General features: G+C 38.5%; 1 protein-coding gene across 1 annotated transcript in view; it reads left to right on the top strand.

Moving 5' to 3' along the window:
* Positions 1 to 24234, top strand: part of LOC120525670 (glutaminyl-peptide cyclotransferase) — a 70006-nt gene extending 45772 nt beyond the window's left edge. Inside the window, exons 4-7 of the mRNA XM_039748170.1 lie at positions 3239 to 3406; positions 3675 to 3774; positions 4871 to 4987; positions 19494 to 24234. Of these exons, the coding sequence (XP_039604104.1) occupies positions 3239 to 3406; positions 3675 to 3774; positions 4871 to 4987; positions 19494 to 19639 (531 nt within the window). The 3' untranslated portion in view covers positions 19640 to 24234. The remainder of the gene's footprint in view (positions 1 to 3238; positions 3407 to 3674; positions 3775 to 4870; positions 4988 to 19493) is intronic.
* Positions 24235 to 24707: the final 473 nt, after the last annotated feature.

Genomic DNA, 24707 nt, shown 5'->3' with positions numbered 1-24707 from the left:
GCGTCTGAGTGCATAAGCTATGAAAGTGTTACAAATCATTACACCCAAAAAATAGTAATAAAAATAACTGCCCCCAGTTACTGTGAATGGTATTGATGAGTAAGAAAATGTAAGGATGGAGCAGTATTATTAACTGTCAGCCCCTAATTGCTTGAAGGACACGAATATAGGTGAATATTAATACTGAAGGAATATGTTAATTGTCCAAATTAGTAATTGTTTTGGTCACCTTATCCATTATGTTGTTTTTGATATTTATTAATGGGTTTCCACAGAAAATATCAAACTTCAATCATCTAGGTTTTTTTCTATGTTTATTAAATTGTGTTAGGCTCTTGTAAAATTGTGGATCATTTCAGAGTGGTCTACTATTGCAAGTCTTTAAGATAACCATATTCATGCCAGACAAAATGTCACTCACTGTTATATTTGACAACATGTCATACTGATGGCAGTAAGCCCTCCAGCAGAGAGGCTATTACAAAGCAATTTATGTTGTTTGAGAATTTTTTGATGTTTTGCAGGGGAAAGGACAGATTTAAAAAGAGAGAAAATCCTGATGATGCATTTTCCACAAACTACTTCCACATCCTTCAATAGCTGTAAGGTCTCACTTATACATAAGTTCAAAGCTGAGATTTTTTATTGTTTACTATAGGAAAAGTAGGAATATCCCTCTAATATTTTTGCTCTAGATTCAGCATAACAAACGGCAATAGATGGATTGAATAATAAATATTGTTAAAACATCCAAAGAAATGAACACTTAAGAGATAAGTCACAAGTTTGTTTTACTTGTTTGGGTGGGATACAATAAAGGACTTCAATCAGGTAAAAAAAATTATTGATAGTTGTAAATTTCTCCTAAAAGAATCAGTACATATGTGTATTTATAGTTCAATAGTAAAATGTATTAAGAGCATGATACTCATAGGCAGTAAGCTGGATAAGCTTACAAACAACTTATAGCAGATGTATGAATGATTATCAGTGTGGTAATGATCTCTGCTTCTGTTAGGGATTGTGGCAGAGATTTTTTATAAACTAATTCGTTGTTACAGTGTTAATATTGACTTATACATTTTGATTTAGTCTTAGTCTTCTGACTACAGTGCATTTTAGTTTTGTCACAGTTTAATCATTTAATCATTGTTAGTTTTATTCTAGTTGTATTCAATAAAAATTATATCAAAATTAGTCGTGAAAAAGTAAATTGGTTTTAGTCGACTAAAAGTAAAAGTAAATTAGTCAAACAGTCTAAAGCAGATATGTTATTTCACATTTGGGCATGCACAGAATATACTGTACCTCTAAACTCTTATACTGACATGCACACTAATGAGCCAAACAACATGCAGTGATTGTTGAACATAAAATGAAGAGTAGGAGTAGAAAGGATTTACTTCAAAACATAATGGCAGCTCTCGTCTGTCATCGCAGTTTTTGGCCTTCAATATGCCTTAGTTATGCTGCTGTAAGATTATACCAAAAAATAAATACAACATAAGTACTTTTATTACATGTTTCACATTTTAGGAGTAATGCTAATAAATATTAGTTTGCCCTCTAAAACCAAACAAATAACACAAATTTGGTGTTTGAATATTTGTATTCAGCAGTGAAGCCAGTGCTGATTTGCTGTACTGTACATATTGTATTAACTGGGAGATGCATTTCAAGCACTGAAATCCTAAACACATTGTATATTAGTATTAACAAATGGAACAGCTCATTTTATCAGTGATTGTGACAAGCCAAGCATCCACTTCATTTAAAACTTGCCCCGATTTTGAATTGCTATGACTGTTGTCGTCACTGCCACTGTGTCCATATGTGTATGTGGATGAGTGTGAGGTAGTTTCACCTAAAACCCTGAACTGTATCCATGAATTACAAAATGGATGCACGGACGAACTTGTAGATGTTTACAATCAAGGAACGATTATGAAGCTTCCGTTCCTTTATCGGAACTGTGTAGGACACTGTATTAAAAGTAATTAATCCCCCTGTTATTTCACCTGCTGTAACAAATGCCTTGGTACTAAAAGTTAAACAGTTACAACTCATATCTGAGGCTCAGCGCATCTGATTGCGCTGTCAAAGCTGCATGAATCTGTATCTTAACTAACTCATTAAGGGCTAAAACTGGCAATAACAATATCTTGTGTGTGTCTGTGTTGACTTTTTTTTTTCATTAATAAGCACATTTTCCCACATTGCATACTGAAAGTTGGTCCATATGTCTGACCACTTATTTCACAGTTCATGTTGGCCAACATAGTGGAGCAATGTGGAGCAGGATTCTGGTTGACGTAATGATTTCTTGATGGTGCCCAAAATAATGTTAGCCAATTAGAAGCGTGCATACAAATCTGAACCACTGCATTACAGGCCACGTCATGTGTAACAGAAATGTGCAAAAATCTTCACATCGCTAATGGTCCAGTTGTCAGTGTCTAATATTTTCGTCTTTAGTTTTTGTCAATAATGACGTTAAAAGTATTTGTCTTAGTTTTCATCATTAATTAACTTTTAGTTAGTTTTTGTTCTGTTTTCGTCACAGAAAAAATGTCATTGACGAGTATTTTTCATCATAGTTTTATTCAACAGAATTAACACTGCTTTGTTACCAATGATTTTTTTCCATTTCATTGGATGTTTATTTTTTCTTAATTCAAATATCAACATAATTTTTAGCCAAGAATCTTTACAAATATTTTAGCAAAATGTGTATTTTTCTGTGGGTATATGTACAAGAAATATGGCCAGAGAGATAGAGAGAAAAGGTAATTGACTAAGAGTTGAAAGAAATGGCTAATAAAAATGGCAGAGTCAAAATACTAAAAGTAAAAGAAATTTCAGATTGAAGAAGTTCAATCATAGCTAAAATAAAATTGCAAAGGTTACGTGTACTAGTTTGTATTTATTTCCCTAACTAAAATTATGTGCAATATTTTTGTTTAAAAACCTAAAATTATTAATGCTAGAAGCTGGGTGCTGACATCTTATATAGGTAAGGCATAGTGACCATAAACAACCAAAAAAAACAAAATGGTGTCACCTGAAAATGTTGAAAAATATAAAAAAAATTACAAAAGTTAATGTAAATGATTTAAAAACAAGAAATACTACATTCTTGGATTTCAAGGTCCAGCTTTATTAAATGTTTGTTGATTAGAATTTTCAATTGTCACAGGGACTGTGTGTTTCATTTTTATTCATTATGTTGCTTTTACAGAAAGACATTCCAGATCTTACTCTTCAGCTGATATTCTTTGATGGTGAGGAAGCCTTTTACCAGTGGACTTCTGCAGACTCTTTATATGGTTCACGGCATTTGGCTCAAAAAATGGAAGCCACTCCTCACCCTGAGGAAGCAAGTGACACCAACCAGCTGCATGGAATTGTGAGCAAATATTTTTAATGCAGGTCTCCTTCCCATGTTAGGATATTGCTAAAGCATGTTTCTTTGTTGAAAAAGGAAAATACATGTAATTATTTTTTGAACTTTTTTTTAGAAGTAATTATGAAACTCTGTGTTAAATTATGGCATTGTTGTAAAGAGAGTGTATTACTAGTTTTAAATTTTTGTTTTTTAACCAAACAAATAATTTAGTTGACTACATCATTTTCTTTTTTATAAGATACAGAAGCCATTTGTTTAATTTTGTTAGGATCTCTTTGTGCTCTTGGATTTGATTGGTGGATCCAGTCCACAATTTGCAAACCACTTTTTAAACACTAGAAGATGGTTCAGTAGACTACAAAACATTGGTAAGTATAAACATTTGTATGAGGGAGTTATTTTTGTTTTCTTAAAATAAACACTAAAGCAAGAAATCTCCGCAAAGTGACCTTAACAGTTTAAAAATATGACAAAAATATTTTCTTCAGCACATGTCTAAACTAATAATTTCATCCATCCATCCATTTTCTAACCCGCTGAATCCGAATACAGGGTCACGGGGGTCTGCTGGAGCCAATCCCAGCCAACACAGGGCACAAGGCAGGAACCAATCCAGGGCAGGGTGCCAACCCACCGCAGGACACATACAAACACACCCACACTAGGGCCAATTTAGAATCGCCAATCCACCTAACCTGCATGTCTTTGGATTGTGGGAGGAAACCGGAGCGCCCGGAGGAAACCCACGCAGACACGGGGAGAACATGCAAACTCCACGCAGGGAGGACCCGGGAAGCGAACCCGGGTCTCCTAACTGCGAGGCAACAGCGCCACCGTGCCGCCCCTCTAATAATTTTCAAAGTTAAATTATTTTTAAAGAGTGTCCTAATTTAACAGTGTGCATTCTAAATTTTAAAAGTTATCTGCCAAAGTTATCATGTGTTAAACTGCTAGTTTTATATTTTATATTAATTGATTGTATGTTTAAAAAAAAAAAAATTCAACTCATCTCAGAGACTTTAATTCTTTGGGCTTTCTATAACTATCGGTATTTTCCCCAGATATTCTCTTTAAATTCTGTTTGCCAAAATAAATTTGAAATGCTTAATAAATTGTTACTAATGAGTTTACAAGAATCTTTTAAAGAATATCATATTAATATTTAGTCCATTTAGCTTACCCCACTCTCACAAGCTGTGTTGGTCACATTTAAATTCAACTTAAATGCTTGAAATATTTCATATTGTGTTCCAACTATAAATTATTATAAATAAAGCATTACAGAGTAAGCAATATATATTTATAAATATAGTTTATAAATTAAGGTAAATTGCAAGCATTACAGAAAAAAGTAACATCAGCATAACACAAGTGTAATGGTTGAAGATGAAAAGCTTGAGGTGCCAGGTGATTAAGTTTGATAGCTTTGACAGTTTTGTTTCTGAACTTTTTTTGCATCAACAGAGAGGCGTTTGCACAGCATAGGTACTTTGAAGAATCATCCTTCAGCCAGTCAATATTTCTTGTCAAGTCTTCGTTCTGGAGTTATTGACGATGATCATATACCATTTTTGGATAGAGGTAAGAAACACTAGAAAAATTACATCCAAAAGAGGATGTACCAGATTTACCATTTAGCCATATTATTTGATTCCTATATGTAGACAAAATAGATTTTATTAAAATGGTAACATTTTAGATAATGACTCAGGAAAAAATATTTGCCTTTGAAATGCTTGTCAGTGTTACAGTAGAAGTGAGAGTAGAAATGGTGTGTGTAGTAGCTGATCTTAGAAAATTAATGCTTTTAAGTTAAACTCATATTATTGTTTGCTTAATTTGAATAGAATATAATTTTCTTTCATTGCCATAGTCATAGACAATGGTATAGTATTACTGTAAGTTAATAAGAGACAGTAGGAAGTTAGAGTAGAAGTGTGTAAGGGCCGATCTTACATGGTTAATGCTTTTAACACTAGAATTACCAAAGCCTATGAAAAAACTCGTAGCCTAAAATCCCTTCGCACCTCTCCGTCAGCATCTATTGTCTTGTAAATGTGCCGATCAAGACAAACAGCCTACTTTTCCATCCCATCCCCCCACTGCTGCAGAACAGGCACAAAGTTATCCAAGCTCAAGCCTTGATTATCTGGGAGTCAGGTACCTAGGGTTGTACAGAGAAATAATAGATTGTTATTTGGAACACATGCATTTCATGTGTGTTCTGTTTCTACAACAACCTATGCAAACACATTGTTAAAACAGAAATGTTTTTCATGTTTTGTAATAAATGACAAAATGTAGACATGAACTCTATAATGTATGAAGGCTGAAATCCAAATATCGAATAAACACTATCTCCAAAGGTGCAAGTGCAATACAACAGCTTCCGTGGTGCAGCGGTAAGACCTGCTGACTTGTAATCAAGAGGCCATGGGATCGATCCTGGGTGACGTGCAAATTTACAGTTTGGTGCATACTAATTCAGCTTGAGCAGGAACACTCAATAAAACTGAATAGAAAAAATTCAAGTGACAATAAGATATGAAGAAGGCAGATTCACCAACTGGACTGGTTCTAGACAGGCATATATGAGGGGGCAGACAGAAATGTGAATGAGGCACATGGTGGCAACAGAGGCGGGAAAGCAGTGGGGCTGGGGGTGCTCTGGATAACTGTTTTTGTCATGTAATTGGATTGCATTTTGTCAGGCCTCTACCCTAAGACCTGTCCGACTTGGGTGTCCCACCTGAAGGCTAAGCTTCTGCTGGTGTAGCTCTTAGGGTCACCGAGGCACGCAAACCCCCTGACCACGATAAGGTGGCGATCCCTCAGGAGGAAAACTGAAAAATAAAACAACAAAAAATAAAATATTCCTCATCAGATTATAACAACTAAAAACGTGACATTTACCTTAATTGGATGGCCTATATCAAATATATTCGAACTCAACAATAACGCTTCTCACTGTTGCCAATATTAACAAAACTAAAATGGGTAGGCCAAGTTATAAAAAAAAAAATCAATTCACCAAGTCTTGAAAAATAAAATAAAAAAAAGAATAAAATAAAATATTCATCCAGATCTTTACAACCAACAACATAAAATGTATCTTAATTGGATGGCCTAATTCTCAAATAAATTTGCAAAATAAAGTAAGAATAAAATAAGACCTCTCAATATAGCCAATATTTACAAAACTAAAAAAGGTAGGCATAGTAATTAAAAAAAAAATTCACCGTGTCTTTTCCTATAATTCTCAAAGTAATTTGTAGAACACAACAGATTTAGAACAGAACATTTTAACTTTCTTCTTCTTTTTTTGTCTTGTTTTAAGCTTGTTTGTTTTGCAAGCAACTGAACTCTCTGTTTGCAACTGAATAGCTCCACTCTTCTTTCTCCTCAATCCACTCTACAACAACAGTCTCCTGTTACCCTTTGCAAAAACTGTTACAAATTCATCCATATCCAAGTTTGTTATGGACTTCTCATGAGCCAAGATCACCAAATTCCTCTTTCTTTTATGTAACATGGTGCGACGATAGGGGGTTAGGACCTGTGACAAAGTGGAGAAGGAACTCTCACATGATGCTGAAGACACACCTTTTACCAGGGCTGTTACATACAATTTATGCAACTCAGGAAAGGCTTCCTTGTACTCCTGCAGGTGTTTACACATAGTGGACAGGTCTGTTTCCTTTGAACATTTTTTGAGCAGCATCTGTTTTGCCACAAGAACTTCATTTTTCAGACTTACAACATCTGCTACAGTGCAAACCATCACAGCCAAAGGGTACAACAGGGTGGGATCTAGAAATGTGATAGATTTGGGTGCAAGACTAGATATGGCTCTCATCAGGTCAATAATCTTGTGTGAAAATCTAGTTTACATTTCTGAAATGGCCCTGTCAAGGATGTTGAGCATGGATCTTTTCAGAGACTGATGGGGGGAAATGGTAGGGTCTCCAGACTCTGTATGGCCCAAAGTTGAGAGCACAACACTTTGACCCAGGTGTTTGCTCATTGTTCTCCTTCTCTTTGTTGGATGTGACTCATCCTCAGCAGGAGATGACACTCCCCAACAGTCATCCTCACGGATGTTTTTTAAGGAGTCCAGTGCTGCATTAACAACCTCAGAAGAACTGCACAGATCAACTGACTGAGACTGTAGAATAGCATTTGCTGGTTTCAAGACACCAAGCACCCACTCTAGGAACTTCCCAATTTCAAAGAAATGATGCCTCTTAATTTGGCATAGCAGGCCTGATGCCTCGGTGCACAGATCAACTGCAGCATTATCATCCTCTGTCATCTCAAATAGGATACTAAGGATTTGTTCTTTTTAGACAAGGTGCATCATGCTTATTGAGCACATATTGGTGGTGAAAAAGTTGTAGAGTGAACTAGATAGGCTAAAAAATCTTTTTGCACACGGCTCACTCTGCATTGCATGCACAACCACTAAGTGCAGTTGGTGGTTATAGCAGTGGATGTATGGGACATATCTGTAAAGCCTCTTTTGGAGCAGAGCTTGTACACCACCTCTAACCCCACTCATCACAGAAGCCCCATCATAACACTGGCTCAGTATACTGTCAGGACTGTAGCCAGCATCAGAAAGGTGTAACAGTATCTCAGAGGTGATGTACTCTGCATCAAGTTGTTGCAAGTCAAGCAACCCAATGAGATGCTCCTCTGGCATGGAATTTCTGACAAACCGTATTATCACAGACAAATTTTCCACATTGCACCTATCCCTGGTCTCATCACTTTTGAGACAAAACCCTGCAGAATCAACACTTTCATATTTTTTCCTGACCTTTCCAAGCACCATGTCAGCCAGTTTTTGGATTATTTCATTTTGGATATCCTTAGATATGTATTTTGCATTTTTTGGGACACCCTTAGCAATGCTTGCTAGCTTCTCATCCTTCTCTAAGGTATATTCCATCAGTTTTAGAAAAATACCTGAAGCAATGTCATCATCATTACCCGTTACATCATGTCTCAAGGTTTCTGCAGTCCCACTGAGCTCCAACTCATTTACACAGAGAAACCTTATAGCACTACCAATACTCTTGACATAGAAATGTTTTTTTTCAGGTTGTGTTTTACCAGCCAACATTGAATCCACAGTCCCCCCATGGCCTCTCTGCTTTTATGCTCAATCCAGATGGTTGAAGCATGCACATGGTTGTGGCTGGACACATGCCTCTGTAGCCCCTTGTCTCGATCTAGTGCTCGATCCAGTTGTTAAAACCAGAGGTAACAAGGTAAAAACTACATCCCTCTCATTAACAGTGCTGCCATATTTCCGACAGGGGAAACAGAAGCATGCGTCCTACACAACAGAGTACTCCAGCCATGGCCGTGTGCGGTACCAGGCAGGATTGAATGATCTTAATGATGTACCACCAAATACACGTTTGGGGTAACTATTCAGTATTGGCTGGGACGGTGTATTGCCATTTAAGTCACTGGGTAGCTGAGCGGGTTGCTTTGGGGCAGCAATTGTTGGCAGAGGTACAGGAGAAGCAGTGCCTGTTGATGCCACAGGAGTAGACATGCTAGCTGCTTTCTCTGATGTACAAGCAGCAGCATCATTGCTACTGCTATTGGTACAGGCAGGAGCAGCACCACACTTTTTAAAAGCTTGAAAAAAAGGATGCATCTCACAGCATTAATGTTCCCTTTTGTGAGCTGCTGGGGTGGAAAGTGAATAAGCTTTACTAAAACTGCTGTGATTACATCAGGAGGTCTGACAGACACAGGTCCTCCAGTTGGTTCTATGCAGCAGACAGGCTCACAGTAGTGCTTGTGGGATCGAGAAAGAAACACTTCTCTACCAGACTGAAACTGTGAGAAGAACAATGGACTAGTCCCCCATTGACTGTACCAATATAGATGTATTTTTTAGTTGTCGTTAATTATCTCACGAGTCGCTATGATTTTGACGACAGAGATTTTCTGCTTCCTCAAAGCCTCCCGCTGTTGCGCAGCTCATTTTGCTCTGACCTGCCTACTGAGAAACCTGACACCGGGTCATTTGCATACTAACAGTGATTGGATGTTTAGCTGGGGGGAGGGTGAGTGGGGCATCATTGCCGAGTGCTGTGTGAGCCTGCGCACAAAAAGAGCATGGAGGGAGAGAGCGAACAAGATGTGAAACTTATCGTCTCATTTGTGCCTTTTCCAGTGGATTTTTCAGCTACTGTAGTAAATCTTTTCCATATTCAGTTTGTGGGTAATCTATTATTTTCTTTCTCAACTTCTAAAAGTTTGATTTAAGGAGGCAGGACGTTTGTTTAAGGGGGCGTTCCCCCTCTTGCCCGAGCATAGAGCCGGCCCTGTTCACCAGCATTTGTGTGTTAGCCTTTATCCCTCCAGATCAGAGAATTTCCAGTTCCATTGTCTCAAAACACCACTCACATCTATAGTTATTCCCAGTTTCAAATAAAAACTAACAACGTCAGATTTGTGGTTGTTGAATTGTGATCGTGACTGAGAGAATAAAAATGAAGAAAAAAAAACGCTAACTTTTACAAGTACTATAAATTTACACCGGCTGTTACAGACACAAATCAAATGTATTTTTTATTGCATAACATTAACAACTAGCAGAATACCAGCAGCGAGAAGTAGTGTGTTAAAGAAGTTATGAAAAAGAAAAGGAAAAATTTTAAAAATAACGTAACATGATTGTTAATGTAATAGTTTTGTCATTGATATGAGTGTTGTTGTCATATCTATATATATAAATTATCTATTTATATCTATCTATCTATATATATATATATATATATATATTGGCAGCGGAGAAGTAAAAAGAAAAGGAAACATTTTAATAACGTAACATGACATGACGTAACAACAATGTAATTGTTTTGTCATTGTCATGAGTGTTGCTGGCATATATATATATATATACACATACATGTGTACATATTGTGATAAGGATTCTTCTTTAAAAGAATGTTACACAAACAAGAAAAAGTTTTGGGGACCGTCCCCATATATTGTCGTCCAGACAATCAAAGAAAAGCACGATTCAAAGTCTTAAAAATAAAACAATGAACAATTTTCCTGAGACAAAATGGCGACTTTATAGAGGGAAGGATTATGGGACAGGAAATGGTTGGCAGTAAGTGACGTTGAAAACAGGAACCGGAAACAACGTCATCAGGATGGGACGGAAGTGATGTGAATTGATGGAGCCGGAAGTGACGTCATCATGGTGGACCGGAAGTGACGTCGTCGCGGCCATTTTGGAATCCGGAAGTGGAGGAGTTATTTTTCTTCCAGTTTTCTGTCGGGCAAAAGAGATTCAGGTAAGTACCACGTGACAACCCTCTATCTCGCGATGTTTCACTCACCTTTAGGCTCTTTGACTGCCTCCTAATCGCACATGTGTGACATGACCCCCCCCTCAGCCCAGACCGCTCGGGTCGGGCGACCTGCACCGAGAGGTCGTGGACATGAGAGAGAGCATCTGCGTTGGCCTGCAAGGAACCTTTACGATAAATGACATTGAAACTATAAGGTTGAAGATTCAAAAACCACCTAGTAGTACCTCAAAGACATCCACGTAAAGCAGCAGCCCACTTAATCGCCAAGGCTCAAAGACGTAACAGCCCACTTAATCGCCAAGGCTTCTCGCTCCCGCAGCATACTTGGTCTCGGTCCAGCAGTTTCCGCTCAGGTACATAACAGGGTGTTCAGCACCATCAACGCATTGGCTCAGCACGGCACCCAAGCCTGTGGCCGATGCGTCGGTCTGGAGGAGGAAAGGAATAGAAAAATCAGGAGATCTTAAAACAGGTGCTGAAGTAAGGGCCAACTTTAAGTCACCGAATGCTTTCTCAACCGAAACATCCCATACCACTTTTAAAGGTGCCCGTTTCCTTGTTAAATTAGATAAGGCGCAGCAATTTCTGAGAAATGAGGTACAAAACGCGATAGTAACCTGCCAATCCCAAAATGCTTGTACCTGCCGCTTATTCATCGGACGGGCCAATTAAGAATGGCATCAATTTTGGAACATTGTGGTTTAACAACACCCCTCCTACTAGGTAGCCCAAATATTTGGCTTCTTTAATCCAAAAAAACATTTCTTCGGATTAATTCGAAGACCAGCATTCGCTAGCATGGAGAGTATTGTTTTAACCTGCCAGACATGATCCTTCCACGTGCTGGAATAAATGACACATCATCTAGGTAGGCAGCTATATGAATTGTGGGGCCTTAGCAGTGTGTCTACCAGACGTTGGAAAGTAGCTGGTGCCCGTGCAAGCCAAAAGGAAGGACCCTGTACTGCCAATGTCCACTGGGCGTACTAAAAGCGTTTTTTTCTTTGGCGGAGTCCGCTAAGGGAATTTGCCAATACCCTTTCGTCATGTCAAGAGTAGTTAGGAATTGAGCGTTCCCCAACCGATCAAGTAAATCATCCACCCGCGGCATGGGATATGCATCAAATTTAGAGACCTGATTAAGTCGGCGAAAGTCATTACAAAACCTCCACGACCCATCAGGTTTAGAAACTAAGACAATTGGACTAGACCAAGGGCTATGGCTTTCCTCAATAACCCCTAATTCTAGCATTCGCCTAATTTCCAACTCTACTTCCTTTCTTTGCCTCCGGGAGCCTATAAGGTCTCTCTCTGACAATCACTCCAGCGTTAGTAATAATATCATGAACAATCAACGCAGTACATCCTGGTATCTCGTCCACAACTTTAGGGACAGACAAGATAGCCGTCTCGAGATCTTGTCGTTGTTTGAATGTCAAATCGGGGCCAAAATTAAGATGGGCACATGACATTAAAAAAGATCGAGGCTGATTGGACGAGGGATCAGGTTCCCTGTCCTTCCATGGTTTCAGCAAATTAATATGATATACTCGTTCAGTAGGTCGCCGATTAGGTTGTTTAACCAAATAATCAACGAGACCTTTTCTTTCTTTAATTTCATAAGGGCCTTGCCAATGTGCTAACAACTTTGAATGAGAAGTTGGGACGAGTACCATCACACGATCACCGGGACAAACTCGAATGGTGGTGTTTCGTTATAATAACAGGACTGCGCTGCTTGTGCCTTTTCCAAATTTTCTTTTAGAATAGGTCTGATTTTCTCTAGTCTATCGCGTAATTGCGCGATATATTCAAGAATATTTGAAGTTGGGAGGACCTCCTCTTCCCATCCTTCTTTTAACATATCCAAAAGTCCTCTGGGTTGTCTTCCATATAATAATTCAAAGGAGAGAAACCAGTAGAGGTCTGAGGACTTCCGATAGCAAACAAAGCGAGAGGAAGCAACTGATCCCAGTTTCTTCCATCCTCGTTAACTACCTTCGTAACATCTGTTTCAAAGTTTGATTAAAACGCTCTACCAATCCGTCAGTTTGGGGATGATAGACAGACGTTTTCAGATGTTTTATTCGAGTAATTTGGCTACTTCCTGAACGTCTCCGAAGTGAAAGGAGTCCCTTGGTCCGTTAAAACCTCTTTGGGGATCCCAACACGGGAATATCCCTACTAATTCCCGTGCGATGTTTTTGTATTAGCTGAGCGCAAGGAACAGCTTCCGGAAACGAGTGGCATAATCTACTAGCACCAAAATATATTTAAAACCTTTTAACGAGGGTTCCAATGGTCCCACGAGATCGATACCGACTGCTCAAAGGGATATCAATAAGGGGAAGGGGAACGAGAGGAGCTCGCGTCCTTCTAGGAATCTGGCGAAGTTGACACTCAGGACAGGAAGCGCAAAATCGCCGGAACTCCTCGTTAATTCCCGCCAATAGAATCGAGCTTTATTCTCTCTAACGTTTTTTCTGAGCCTAAGTGGGCTCCTAGAAGGTGACCGTGTGCTAATTCACACACCTTTCCCCGAAAAGTGCGTGGAATTAACAACAACGCTCGCACTTCTCCCTCGTGATCTGCCACTCTATATAATAATTCGTTTTTTAATACAAAGAACGGCATCGGTGGCATGGGATCCAGGGTTGTATAACCCTCGGTAGATACTACTGCATTCCTAATATTTTTTAAGGAATCATCGCTCCATTGTTCCCTTTTAAAAGACGATGGTGTTAATAGAAATTGAGCAGTTAAATCTTGTATAGGGTCTTGTGCGACCTTAAGGGGCGTGGTTTCTGTCTCCACGTCTTCTCGTTAACTGCACTGGTTCCGCAGAGGTCGATGGGACATCAATTTCTTCACATTGGGTACCCGTATGGGTCCGTGCTACTGTGGGACATGGCGTGGAGGCAGTCGGAGCAGTATTCTCCATTACTAAGCCCAAATGTTTCTAGGTACAGTTACGTTATTACCGCTGGTAATATTATTCCAGTCTCTACCCAATATAACTGGAAAAGGGGGATCCGGTAATACAGCCATGGCCATACTCGTTAGGTGATGATTCACTGATATTACACATCTGGCTGTTTTATAATACCTGATATCCCCATGAATACATTTTAGACTAGTTTTTATCCTAGTCCACTGTTGCGGTAAAACGAAACAGGTGGCAACAATGGAAATGTTACTCCCGGAATCAAACATTGCTCTTACCTTCCTGCCATTTATAATAACTGCACCTGTATATGGAAGAGATAAAGGATTAGTCACAGTGGCACAATACCTTTCTCCCTTAACTAATGAGCAATCCATAGGCTCGATGGTACAGTTGGGGACAGATGTCCAATCTCCCCACACTTGAAACAGTGGGGAAGACTAGCACCTCTGTCCCGTTTACGGACAGCAGGCTCGGGAGCTTGTCGGGTGGGCTCAGGAGTTGCCCCACGTGCCTGTTGGGTTCGGAGAGAACCGTTCTGATTTCCCTGATTTGCAAGCCGCCCAGTGGCGCTCTGTGATCTGGATCAAGGAATCCATGTCCTCAAAATTATGCTTCCGACTTGCTGGGCGATATGGTCAGGAGGGCATGCACAAAAGTTTCACAGCGAGAAGTTCTGCCATTTTGTGTGAATTATTAATATCGGGCCGTAGCCAGCGACATACTTTTCCCCAGGCTTCAAAGCCCTGGGTTCTTATAGGTCTGTCGGGATCAAACTGCCACTCCCTCCATTCTCTCGCCTGCTGTTCCGGAGATACGCCGTAGCGTTTGAAGACCTCCTTTTTTAGAGCATCGTAATCAGCTGCCTGCTCCTCAGTTAGATCGTAATAGGCTCTCTGTGCCGTTCCCTTCAGGTAGGAAGCCAGTATGTATGCCCATTCCGACCTCGGCCATGCGTTCCGCTTAGCGGTACGCTCGAAAATCAAAAGTATGTCTCATGTCATCTGACTCTGTTAGTGTGTGCTATAGCAACAGGTGGTGGCGGCGACCTCCGTCCGTGCACTTGCAGTAGCAGCAGCAGCACGGCGTTGGCTTCAGCTACTTGGGTCCTTGTTTCACCAATCTGTAGCTTCAGGGTTTGTAGATCCGTCATGATGGTGCTCAGAATAGTATTAAGGTCCTGTTCTTCCGACATCTTTTAACTCGACGAAAAACAATCCTTGTCGACTACGCCAATGTGATAAGGATTCTTCTTTAAAAGAATGTTACACAAAAAAGAAAAAGTTTTGGGGACCGTCCCCATATATTGTCGTCCAGACAATCAAAGAAAAGCACGATTCAAAGTCTTAAAAATAAAACAATGAACAATTTTCCTGAGACAAAATGGCGACTTTATAGAGGGAAGGATTATGGGACAGGAAATGGTTGGCAGTAAGTGACGTTGAAAACAGGAACCGGAAACAACGTCATCAGGATGGGACGGAAGTGATGTGAATTGATGGAGCCGGAAGTGACGTCATCATGGTGGACCGGAAGTGACGTCGTCGCGGCCATTTTGGAATCCGGAAGTGGAGGAGTTATTTTTCTTCCAGTTTTCTGTCGGGCAAAAGAGATTCAGGTAAGTACCACGTGACAACCCTCTATCTCGCGATGTTTCACTCACCTTTAGGCTCTTTGACTGCCTCCTAATCGCACATGTGTGACAATATATACACACACACATATACTATGGGGTGCCAAACAGGCAAATACATTGATTTTGTGAATATATAAAAGTCGGCGTCAGAATATATAAAGTCAAAACTTGAATATATAAAGTCATTCCCGAATATATAAAGTCAAAACTTGAATATATAAAGTCAGCGCTGGAATATATAAAGTCAAAACTTGAATGTATAAACTCATCGTCAGAATATATAAAGTCAGCGCTGGAATATATAAAGTCATTCCCGAATATAGAAAATCAAAACTTGAATCTATAAAGTCAGCGTCGGTATATATAAAGTCATTCCTGATTATATAAAGTCAGCATCGGAGTATATAAACTCACTCCTGAATATATAAAGTGAAAGTCAAAATCTATTGATTGAAACGACTCTGAACTGAACTAAGTTAACAAAAACATATTCAAAAAAATAAATTAAAAAAACACTATTCGGTTAATGTTTTGAAAGTAATGCATGTGCCCTGCCCAGTATTGGTTCCTGCCTTGCGCCCAGTGTTGGCTGGGATTGGCTCCAGCAGACTCCCATGACCCTGTGGTCAGATTCAGCGGGTTGGGAAATGGATGGATATTCCAGCTCTGACTTTGTATATTCCGACTTTATATAGTGAAGTTTTGACTTTATATATTGCAGCGCTTACTTTATATATTCCGACGCTGACTTTATATATTCAAGATTTGACTTTATATATTCCAGCTCTGACTTTATATATTCCGACGCTGACTTTATATATTTAAGTTTTGACTTTATATATTCCGACAGTGACTTTATATAATCAAGTTTTGACTTTATATATATTCGGGAATGACTTTATATATACAAGTTTTGACTTTATATAGTTAAATTTAGTCATCATTGCATAACTTTTTCTTTACCATAGAAATTTAAAGACTAAATTCAACTTCCATTCCTATCAAAGATATTTCTGGCAACTAAATATAACCTACTTATATCCAAATTCGAGCTATTGAGCTGTCGCCTGCCTGCCTGAATAAGTCACCCTAAACGCTCTTACTTTTTTACCGTTCATTTAATCATGGGTAGTGGCGGAAAAATTATAAAATGGAAGGAGGATTACACTGAGTATGGCTTTACCAAAACAATTATTGATGGTGAATCGATTATTCATAAAGCTTCAATTGGTGATGTTTTTCTGTGTTAACCTCATAGTTTTTCATACTTCTTCTCAAACCAAGGGGGTGTGAGGGTAAAATGAATCAGGAAGCGCTGATCAATGTAATCGGTGTACCAGGAAATCATGCATTGACAGAAGTTCCCCTTTGTTTGTAATGCAAAGTGTGATTAAATGCGTGATTTTTTAACGCGTTATGGAGCACATGCATCGAAGCTTCTCAGCTGTGCTTGTGCTAAGAAAAGGAAACATTTTAAAAATAACGTAACATGATTGTCAATGTAACCTTTTGTAAGTAGTGCCTGGAGGATTCAGTGTGGAGAAACTGTAGAGACAGCGTGTGTATTAACTTGTGGATTTTTCTGTGAGTATTTGGTGGCAGCGTCACAAACTCGCTTCCGTAACACTGCGTTAGCTGCGGAGCTCACCTCAGAGCGAAATCAGGTGAATGGGAGGGGAGATGATGACGTGACTCCCCCACCCGCCTTAACTGTCAATCCCCACAAACACAGTCTCTCAGAATTTGCATAAGCACAGCCCTTCACCTGCAATTTTAACTTAGTTATAAAGTGATCAAAACTCTCGTTTATATCCTGCGTCCTCTCATTAAACTTGTATCCCACATTACCCGTGGGCATGACAAACGCCAGCGGCAGCCTGTCTATGAACTTAATTTAAACTTTAGGTTTACACCGTTCATGAATATGGTTGTATATGTCACTCGCTCGCTTCTTATTGTTTCGCTGCCTTCTCAATTATATAATGCATGTTTTCTTCAGCGCTTTTTGGAGCTCTTCCTGGTTTTGTATGTACTGCGTTGACAGTCAGTTCACGTGATTACGTGGGAGGCGTGATGATGTCACACAAAACTCCGCCCCCCACGGCTTTCAAGCTCAACTCCATTACAGTAAATGGAAAAAAATAGCTTCCAGTTATTACCATTACGTGTAGAATTTCGAAATGAAACTTTTGTAAGGAAGCTGTAAGGAATGAGCCTGCCAAATTTCAGCCTTCCACCCACATGGGAAGTTGGAGAATTAGGGATGAGTCAGTGAGTGAGTCAGTCAGTGAGGGCTTTGCCTTTTATTAGTATAGATAATAGCAGCTCACTGCTCAAAATGTTAAATTTGCCTGGCGTCCAGGATCGATCCTACGGCCTTTTGACTACAAGTCAGCCGTTCTTCACCGCTGCACCACTGAAACTGTCATATTAAAATTGCACCTTTTGTGAAAGTGTTTATGTTGATCGAGGTACCCTGTGGAATGTCTTGTGGCATTTTGCGGGATTTCCTTAGGGTTGCTGGATATCATGGCCAGCCTGTACACTGGTACTGTGAGTGCTGTGTAGAATGGATGTTAATTCTGGGGTTTGTCAGGAGTGTGTTCTTGCTCGTACTCTGTTCAGTGCTTGCATGGACTGGGTGTTGGGCAAGGTCATGGGGTTCAGCCGCTGTGGGGCATCTGTTGGTGAGGAAAGATTCACTGGTCGTGACTTTGCTGACAATGCTGTAATCTTCGACGGAGTCAATGGATGCTGTAATCGGGGCTTTCGAGAGATTGAGCAAGGAGTCTTGAGTGTCTGGGCTTGCGAGTGTCCTAGATATAAACCAAAATCCAGGCCTTAAATGACCTCTTAGACACAGCCATCAGCAGTCTGTCTGTCTGTCTGTCTGCAGAGAGACTGTTGACCTTGTCGAGAGGTTTACTTACCTCAGCAGTGATATTCAAGTCTCTGGTGACTCTTCCTTTGAAGTCAGTAGACGGATTGGGAGAGCATGTGGGGTCATGAGGTCGCTAGAAAGCGGTGTGTGGTGCTACCAATATCTATGCAAAAGGACAAAGGTCAAAGTTTTTAGAGTCCTAGTGCTTCTAGTCTTGCTATATGGTTATGAGACATGTACATTATCCAGTGACCTGAGACGAAGACTGGACTCCTTTGGTACTATGTCTCTTCAGAGAATCCTTGGGTACCGCTGGTTTGACTTTGTATCGAACAAGCGGTTGCTCATCGAGTCCCGAATCAGGCACATTACCTGCATTTGAAGGGAGCGTCAGTTACGGCACTACAGTCATGTGGTGCGATTCCCAAAGGGTGATCTGGCTCGCAGGAACCTCATTGTTGAGGACCCAAGTGGCTGGACCAGGCCATGGGGGCACCCACGTAACACCTAGCTTCAGCAGATAGAGGTTCATTTCCGCAGGGTGGAACTGGACTGAGTGCCTGCCTGGGGGGTTGCCAACCAGGATCCCGGGCTGTTTTGTCATGTGGTGGGTGCAGCAAAATGCTGTACCAGTGCATGCTCCCCAACCTGACCTCACTATATCAATAGAATGCCATTTGCCCAAGCATACAGATGAAAAGGACAAAGTTGACAACACCTACCCCAACCATGGTGAGAGAGAGAGAAATAGAAGAAGAAAGATAATTGGAAAGAGGCTAGGAGGACAGAGGGAGAAGAACAACTAAGAGCAAATATAGTTAATGCATCAATAAAGGTCTTATAGGGCTATTTAGGAGAAGGATTGCTTTCGGAAAAATTGGGCCAGACCAGAATTATCAATATTAAAGCTAGATGATTCTCACTGCTTGGAAGCTCCAAAAAGTATTAGGTTAAAAAAGGAAGATTTCCTGTGAGCAAGTGAGGAAATTAGTAGACAACCAACCTGAGACTATTGCAGTTTTTGCTGTGAAATCATAAAGGGAAGTGCAGAGACGTCCAGTAAAAGAAAGATGTGTGGAAGAAAATAAAAGTTTTGCATTTGTTTTGTATTTGTTTACACCTCTGAAAAAGCACATTACAACAATTATTTACTGTCATAAAAGTCCTGCCTAATTTCAACTGATCCTTACATCACACTAAGCTCTTACTTAATTAAAAATGCTTTGAAAAGTTTAGTAATGTCAAACATTTTTTTATTCTTATCTGCCATTTACTTACAGGTGTGCGGATCCTACATCTGATACCAACTCCATTCCCTGATGTTTGGCACACTTTTAATGACAATGAACAGAATCTGGACAGAGACACCATTGAAAACCTGAATAAGATTTTGCAAGTGTTTGTGCTTGAATACCTAAAGTCCTGAAGCTGATTTTGGAGAGTACTCTGATGTATTTTCAAATCTGCACTTTAATTACAATTATTTTGTTGGGTTAAATGGCAGAAGTTAACTAAAATTTCACCTAAATGTTTTTATATATATAAATGCAGTATATATACATACAAACATGCATTTTTTTAGTGTCAATAGTTTTCGTTCTTGCCTTATTGAAAGTGAAACGTGTGTTGTTCTTCACTATACTGTATATATTTTTTTTCACTTCCTGATTCTAAATTGATTATTTTTCTTTGGATAAGCAATCATTATATATTAATATTCAGAACTTTTTTATGACAGTTAAAATAATAAAGAAAAATAATAACATATTTGTATGGGTTGACACTTGCTTACCAGTAGAAGAAGTATCATTTTTGTTATAGAAGAGCACATTATTTGTGCAAATAACTATTTTATGGTAATATGTGTCATGTTTAAAAAATATATTAAGACAAGTGATTTAAATATGTCATGGTATCCCCAGAATAATTTATCTGTTTTAAATTTAGGTTCAGAGTTACTGTCTTTAGTAACACTAGTTAAAACGAATAAGCTAAAAAATAATAATAAATAGTGATCTCCAGTTAAATCATTGATTTATACAGGTTTGTGAGATAGTCTAAATGTAATGTTAAGGCTAAAGTACAATAAAATGATAAGAATTGTAGAATTTTTATTAGTGATTAAAATATTGTACTGAAACTCAGATAGTGGAAGATCACTGCTGTTAATGTTTCGGGAGAAAAGAAGAGACAGTGTACCTATGAGGTTAATATGTGTACTGTACAATGGTAGCTGATATACTGTGTTTATTTTTGGAAACTATTAATGGAGGACAACTAAGAATAAAATCCTGTCATGTATAGACAGGGATGGAGTACACAGAGCCTGACCCATTGCTACTAGGAAACACTGCTGATCTGTCTTTATATAAGAAATAGTCCTGGATGACATCTGTAAGTATGTGATGTTTCTGCACAATATAAATACATGAAAGAGGAACCAGTTTGTATTGTGAGTAGAAACGCAGTCTGCCTTTTTTGGTTTATCTTACTCATTTATATTTAAAGAAATAGAACATGTGCTTTAATTTGTTACCTACCATTGAACACAATTAACCATGGATATTGTTTGTTGTTAAATTAAGTATAAAAAGACAAATGTTTCAGGCATGTTAGAGATGTTTATGATGTAAGTTAACTAACTTATTTGTGTATTGTGTGTAAAAAATAACTTTTTCTCATTTTTAAAATGGAAAAAGAAAACCAAAAGCAGTCTTAGTAGAAGAATTTTTATCATTATTTGCTATATGCATTTCATTATAACATCATTTTCAGGCCATGATGCAACAGAACAGATTCAAATAATGACTTAGCAATCTATCCTCAGCTTTTGATGGTTGAAATAAGGATTTTTGAATACTTTGTCGTGATTTTATTGTTCTAGTAGTTTTGAAAAGTTTTCACAAAGCAGGAGAAGCCTTTTATGTAAATATGGAATTGCTTCCTTTTGAAGAACTAATCATTTACAAGTATTTAGGCTCCTTTTAATATAATATTGCATTGTATCTTATCATTTAATATACAGCATGTTCTGACATTTTTTAAGTTAAGAAAAGAGAAATTTCAAAAAAAAAGATTGTTGTTCTGCAAGTGGGTAAACACTGACAAGTAACTGAATAACACAGTTCTCTAAATAGGGAAGTAATTGCTATATGGGCATTAAAGTGAGAAGGAGACCCTTGGAGACTGGCAGAAAGACGGACCTTTCACAAACTATTAGGTGACAGGTTAGGTTCTTTCTGCATTAGAGGAGAAACTACAAAGACTGCCTATCTCTGTGATTAGAAATTGGTGCTCAGGGATACAGAAGTATTTGGAGAAGGCAGACGGAGAACTGGTAGGACAGCTCTGTTACATTCAAAGGGCATTGCTGACCACAAAAGTAATATCTGGCAGGAGTTTAAAGACCACTGCTTACTGTGGGCCATTGAGCTTAAATTTGGCTTCAGTGGCTGAGAGGGTGTTTAATCAGAAATAATAGAAAGAGAAGGATACAGGTCGGGAGGTTGTATCCAGCATGGGGCACATGCTCCATTGGGAATGTTTTAGAATTAAAGCTTAAACTTTGAACCTGTACATATTCTTCCCAACAACCACAGTGGATATATTAACAGCCAAGAGTAATAGGGTACAAATGAAAGGATATGTTTAACTTGCTTTAAAGTGCACTCCTAATATACAATTTAGTATATATAAAGTAATATGTACATACAGTAAAGTCAAAGATAAGATCTTCAGTGATTTTTTTGACAACTGTATGTCCAACTCTGGAGGAGTCAGAGGCATTTCTCTTAGGAATCAGAGTTCTTCCACCTATGCAAGGGGCTCTTGGTTCCTTGAGCCTGTGACAAGCTTTATACTCACAATTTCAACTGACCTATATATAAATTAGCCTGTGTTCTACCAATTCAACACATTCAGTGAACTATTTGCAGATTCTGCTGATCAATGCAGATCTCTTCCACCTATTTAGCAAATTCTGTATTACATACTTTTAAATTCTGTCAGTTTGGAACAAGTGCACCTACTCTAATCACTAAATGTTTTAACATTTAACATGTTTTGTCACATCTCTCTGAAAGATATGTCTGCCAGGTATATTTAATTTTTTGTGACTTTTTGAAGGTTTTAGAATATGAAGTATTGATATTAAAAGTTTTTTTTGTGCTAAAGGCAATTGTTAAAATTGATAAAATATTTAACATCACAATGCCATTTTATTTTTAATGGACACCGCAATTTTGCACTTATCTTGTGTATGGTACTTGTCAGTACCTGATCTGAGCCCCCTGGCTGCTTTGCTTCACGCATGCAATGAACTTTTACACATGCATACAATAAGTATACTTCAACTCACACTTTACAGTGCTGCTCAATCTGTTGCAAACATTCGTGATAACATACAGCTTCACTATATGATCGGCACCCCAGGTGGATTTGCACCCTATCCCCATGCACTTAAAAAAAAAAAAATCTCTTTCTCCCTGTAAGCATCCAGTTTCTGGCCTGTAATCTGTATTGTATAACTCATCTTATAATCTTCTCCCGTTAATTTCAGTTTAGTTCAGAGAACTTTCTCGTGCCTTTGCTCCTCCTGCCTTGGTAAGTATATTTCATAATGTTAAATGCAATTTCCAAAATCCTTACTATCAACAAATTAAGTTAAAGTTTGTTCATAGAGTGCTAACTGATGGGTCATAAACCTGAACCACTCTGTTACTTTTGCATATTGAGTGTGCACTTTTCTCCACATGTTCAGGTTCTGCCCTCCTATTTTTTTTTCACTTTTAACATTTGTTCTCCTGTTCCTTGTCTTCTTTCCAATCTGTTCATATTTCATTATTGCCTGAAATTCTAATCCTTTTAGATCTGTCCTATCTATGTCTCACTTCTTACCAGCAGAACCTTATCTGTTTAGGGAGACTTGCCACTAAACGACTTTCTTAACACTGTTGATAATTGAGCATCTATATTTTACAGTTTGTTACACATATAGAATTCTGTATCTTGTATTAACAAAGCTTCAGAGAAGACTATTGACGGCTGCTCTATCCCTGTTCAGTCTTTAAAATCCTGGATGTTTGCTAATCCTTAATGCTGCTGTTGGTTCAGTGCTTCCTGACTTGGAATGGGGGTGCTGATTGGGTATTTTGGTGGGGGAGGGGGCATTTTCAGGCATGGGTTCCATTTTAAACGTTCTGTGCAATTTTAATTTAATGTTTTTGAAATATTTAATAAATAGTTCATCACAAAAAACAAAAAAAAGAAAAACTTTATGGCATGGCCCAGCTGTGGATACACAAATCGCAGAATTTTCATTTGAGGGGTGTATTAGCTGAATATTTATTCATTTTATGTTGTGTCTCCACTGCTGTACTAAGTATGATACACTCCTAACTATTACCACCAATTTTTATTATCGAAAATGCACATTTCTCTTAAGGCTATTGCTAGACCACTTTCATTTTGCTTACTTGGAAATTATTGCTCCTTTTTATCCTTACACAAACAAGCTAATCAAATCAAATTACAAATTAAGAAAGAATAAAATGCTGGATATATTACCAAAAAAGTTAAGTTAGTGTACTTGTGTATGAAAAAAGGGGCTACAAATAAGACAATAACTTAAGTTATGAAATAAGAGACACAGAATGGGCTGTGTTGTAAAAGAGAATCACATTTAAACACAATGGCACAAATCAGGGGGTGCAGATCGGATAGTGACAATGATTGCCATGCTGCTGTACAGGACAACATGAAATCACAACCCGTGATGTCACAGCATAGGCTATAGAGGTGGTCATGCACTTCCTGATTATCCGAGATTGGAGTGAAACCTCTTCGAGAGTGTCTGTATAGTCATATCATCTTGGTTTCAGATTGTGTGCAACAGTATTTTGACTATGTCTTTGTTTAGTAATTTGGCTGTGATGACATATGGAAAGATTCATGGCTTTAGCCTTTGCTCTTTTCATCTTTTGATCTCTATTTAAAATAAAATCTCTGCCTTTTCACTCTTAAGTCATTACAGTGATTGTGGTGCTGATTATTGTTTCTTATATTTGTTTTTTACACTGCAGTACTTCATACTGAGCATGACTCACATTTCTTCCAACTTTGCCTACATTGTACTTTGTTTTATTGTTCAAAGTTTACAAGTACATACTAGCACTTTGTGGTTTCGCATACTTATTATTATATTTTGAATATAAAAAGTGTGCTTAAAAAGCCGAAGAACTAAAGCTAGTGCTGGAAAAAAACTCTACAGAGCAGAGATGTTTTGGTTGTAGACTGTTAATCTGCATGACAATGCAGTTTGATGGAAATGAGTAATTGCACTGTCATTATGGCATCACTGAGAATTTCCAGGGTCTGCATATGTTCCATTTATGGAGTTGGAGCCAACTGACCACAAACTTTTAAAGATGACGCCAAGTCATTTTGGGACAAAAAACTGAATATTTAATTATGCTCATTATTACAAAGTAAGCAAT

Source organism: Polypterus senegalus, chromosome 3 (genome assembly GCF_016835505.1).
Source record: "Polypterus senegalus isolate Bchr_013 chromosome 3, ASM1683550v1, whole genome shotgun sequence".
Lineage (NCBI taxonomy): Eukaryota > Metazoa > Chordata > Cladistia > Polypteriformes > Polypteridae > Polypterus > Polypterus senegalus.
The sequence above is the reverse complement of the archived record's forward strand: the minus strand, read 5'-3'. Positions and strand labels throughout refer to the sequence as shown.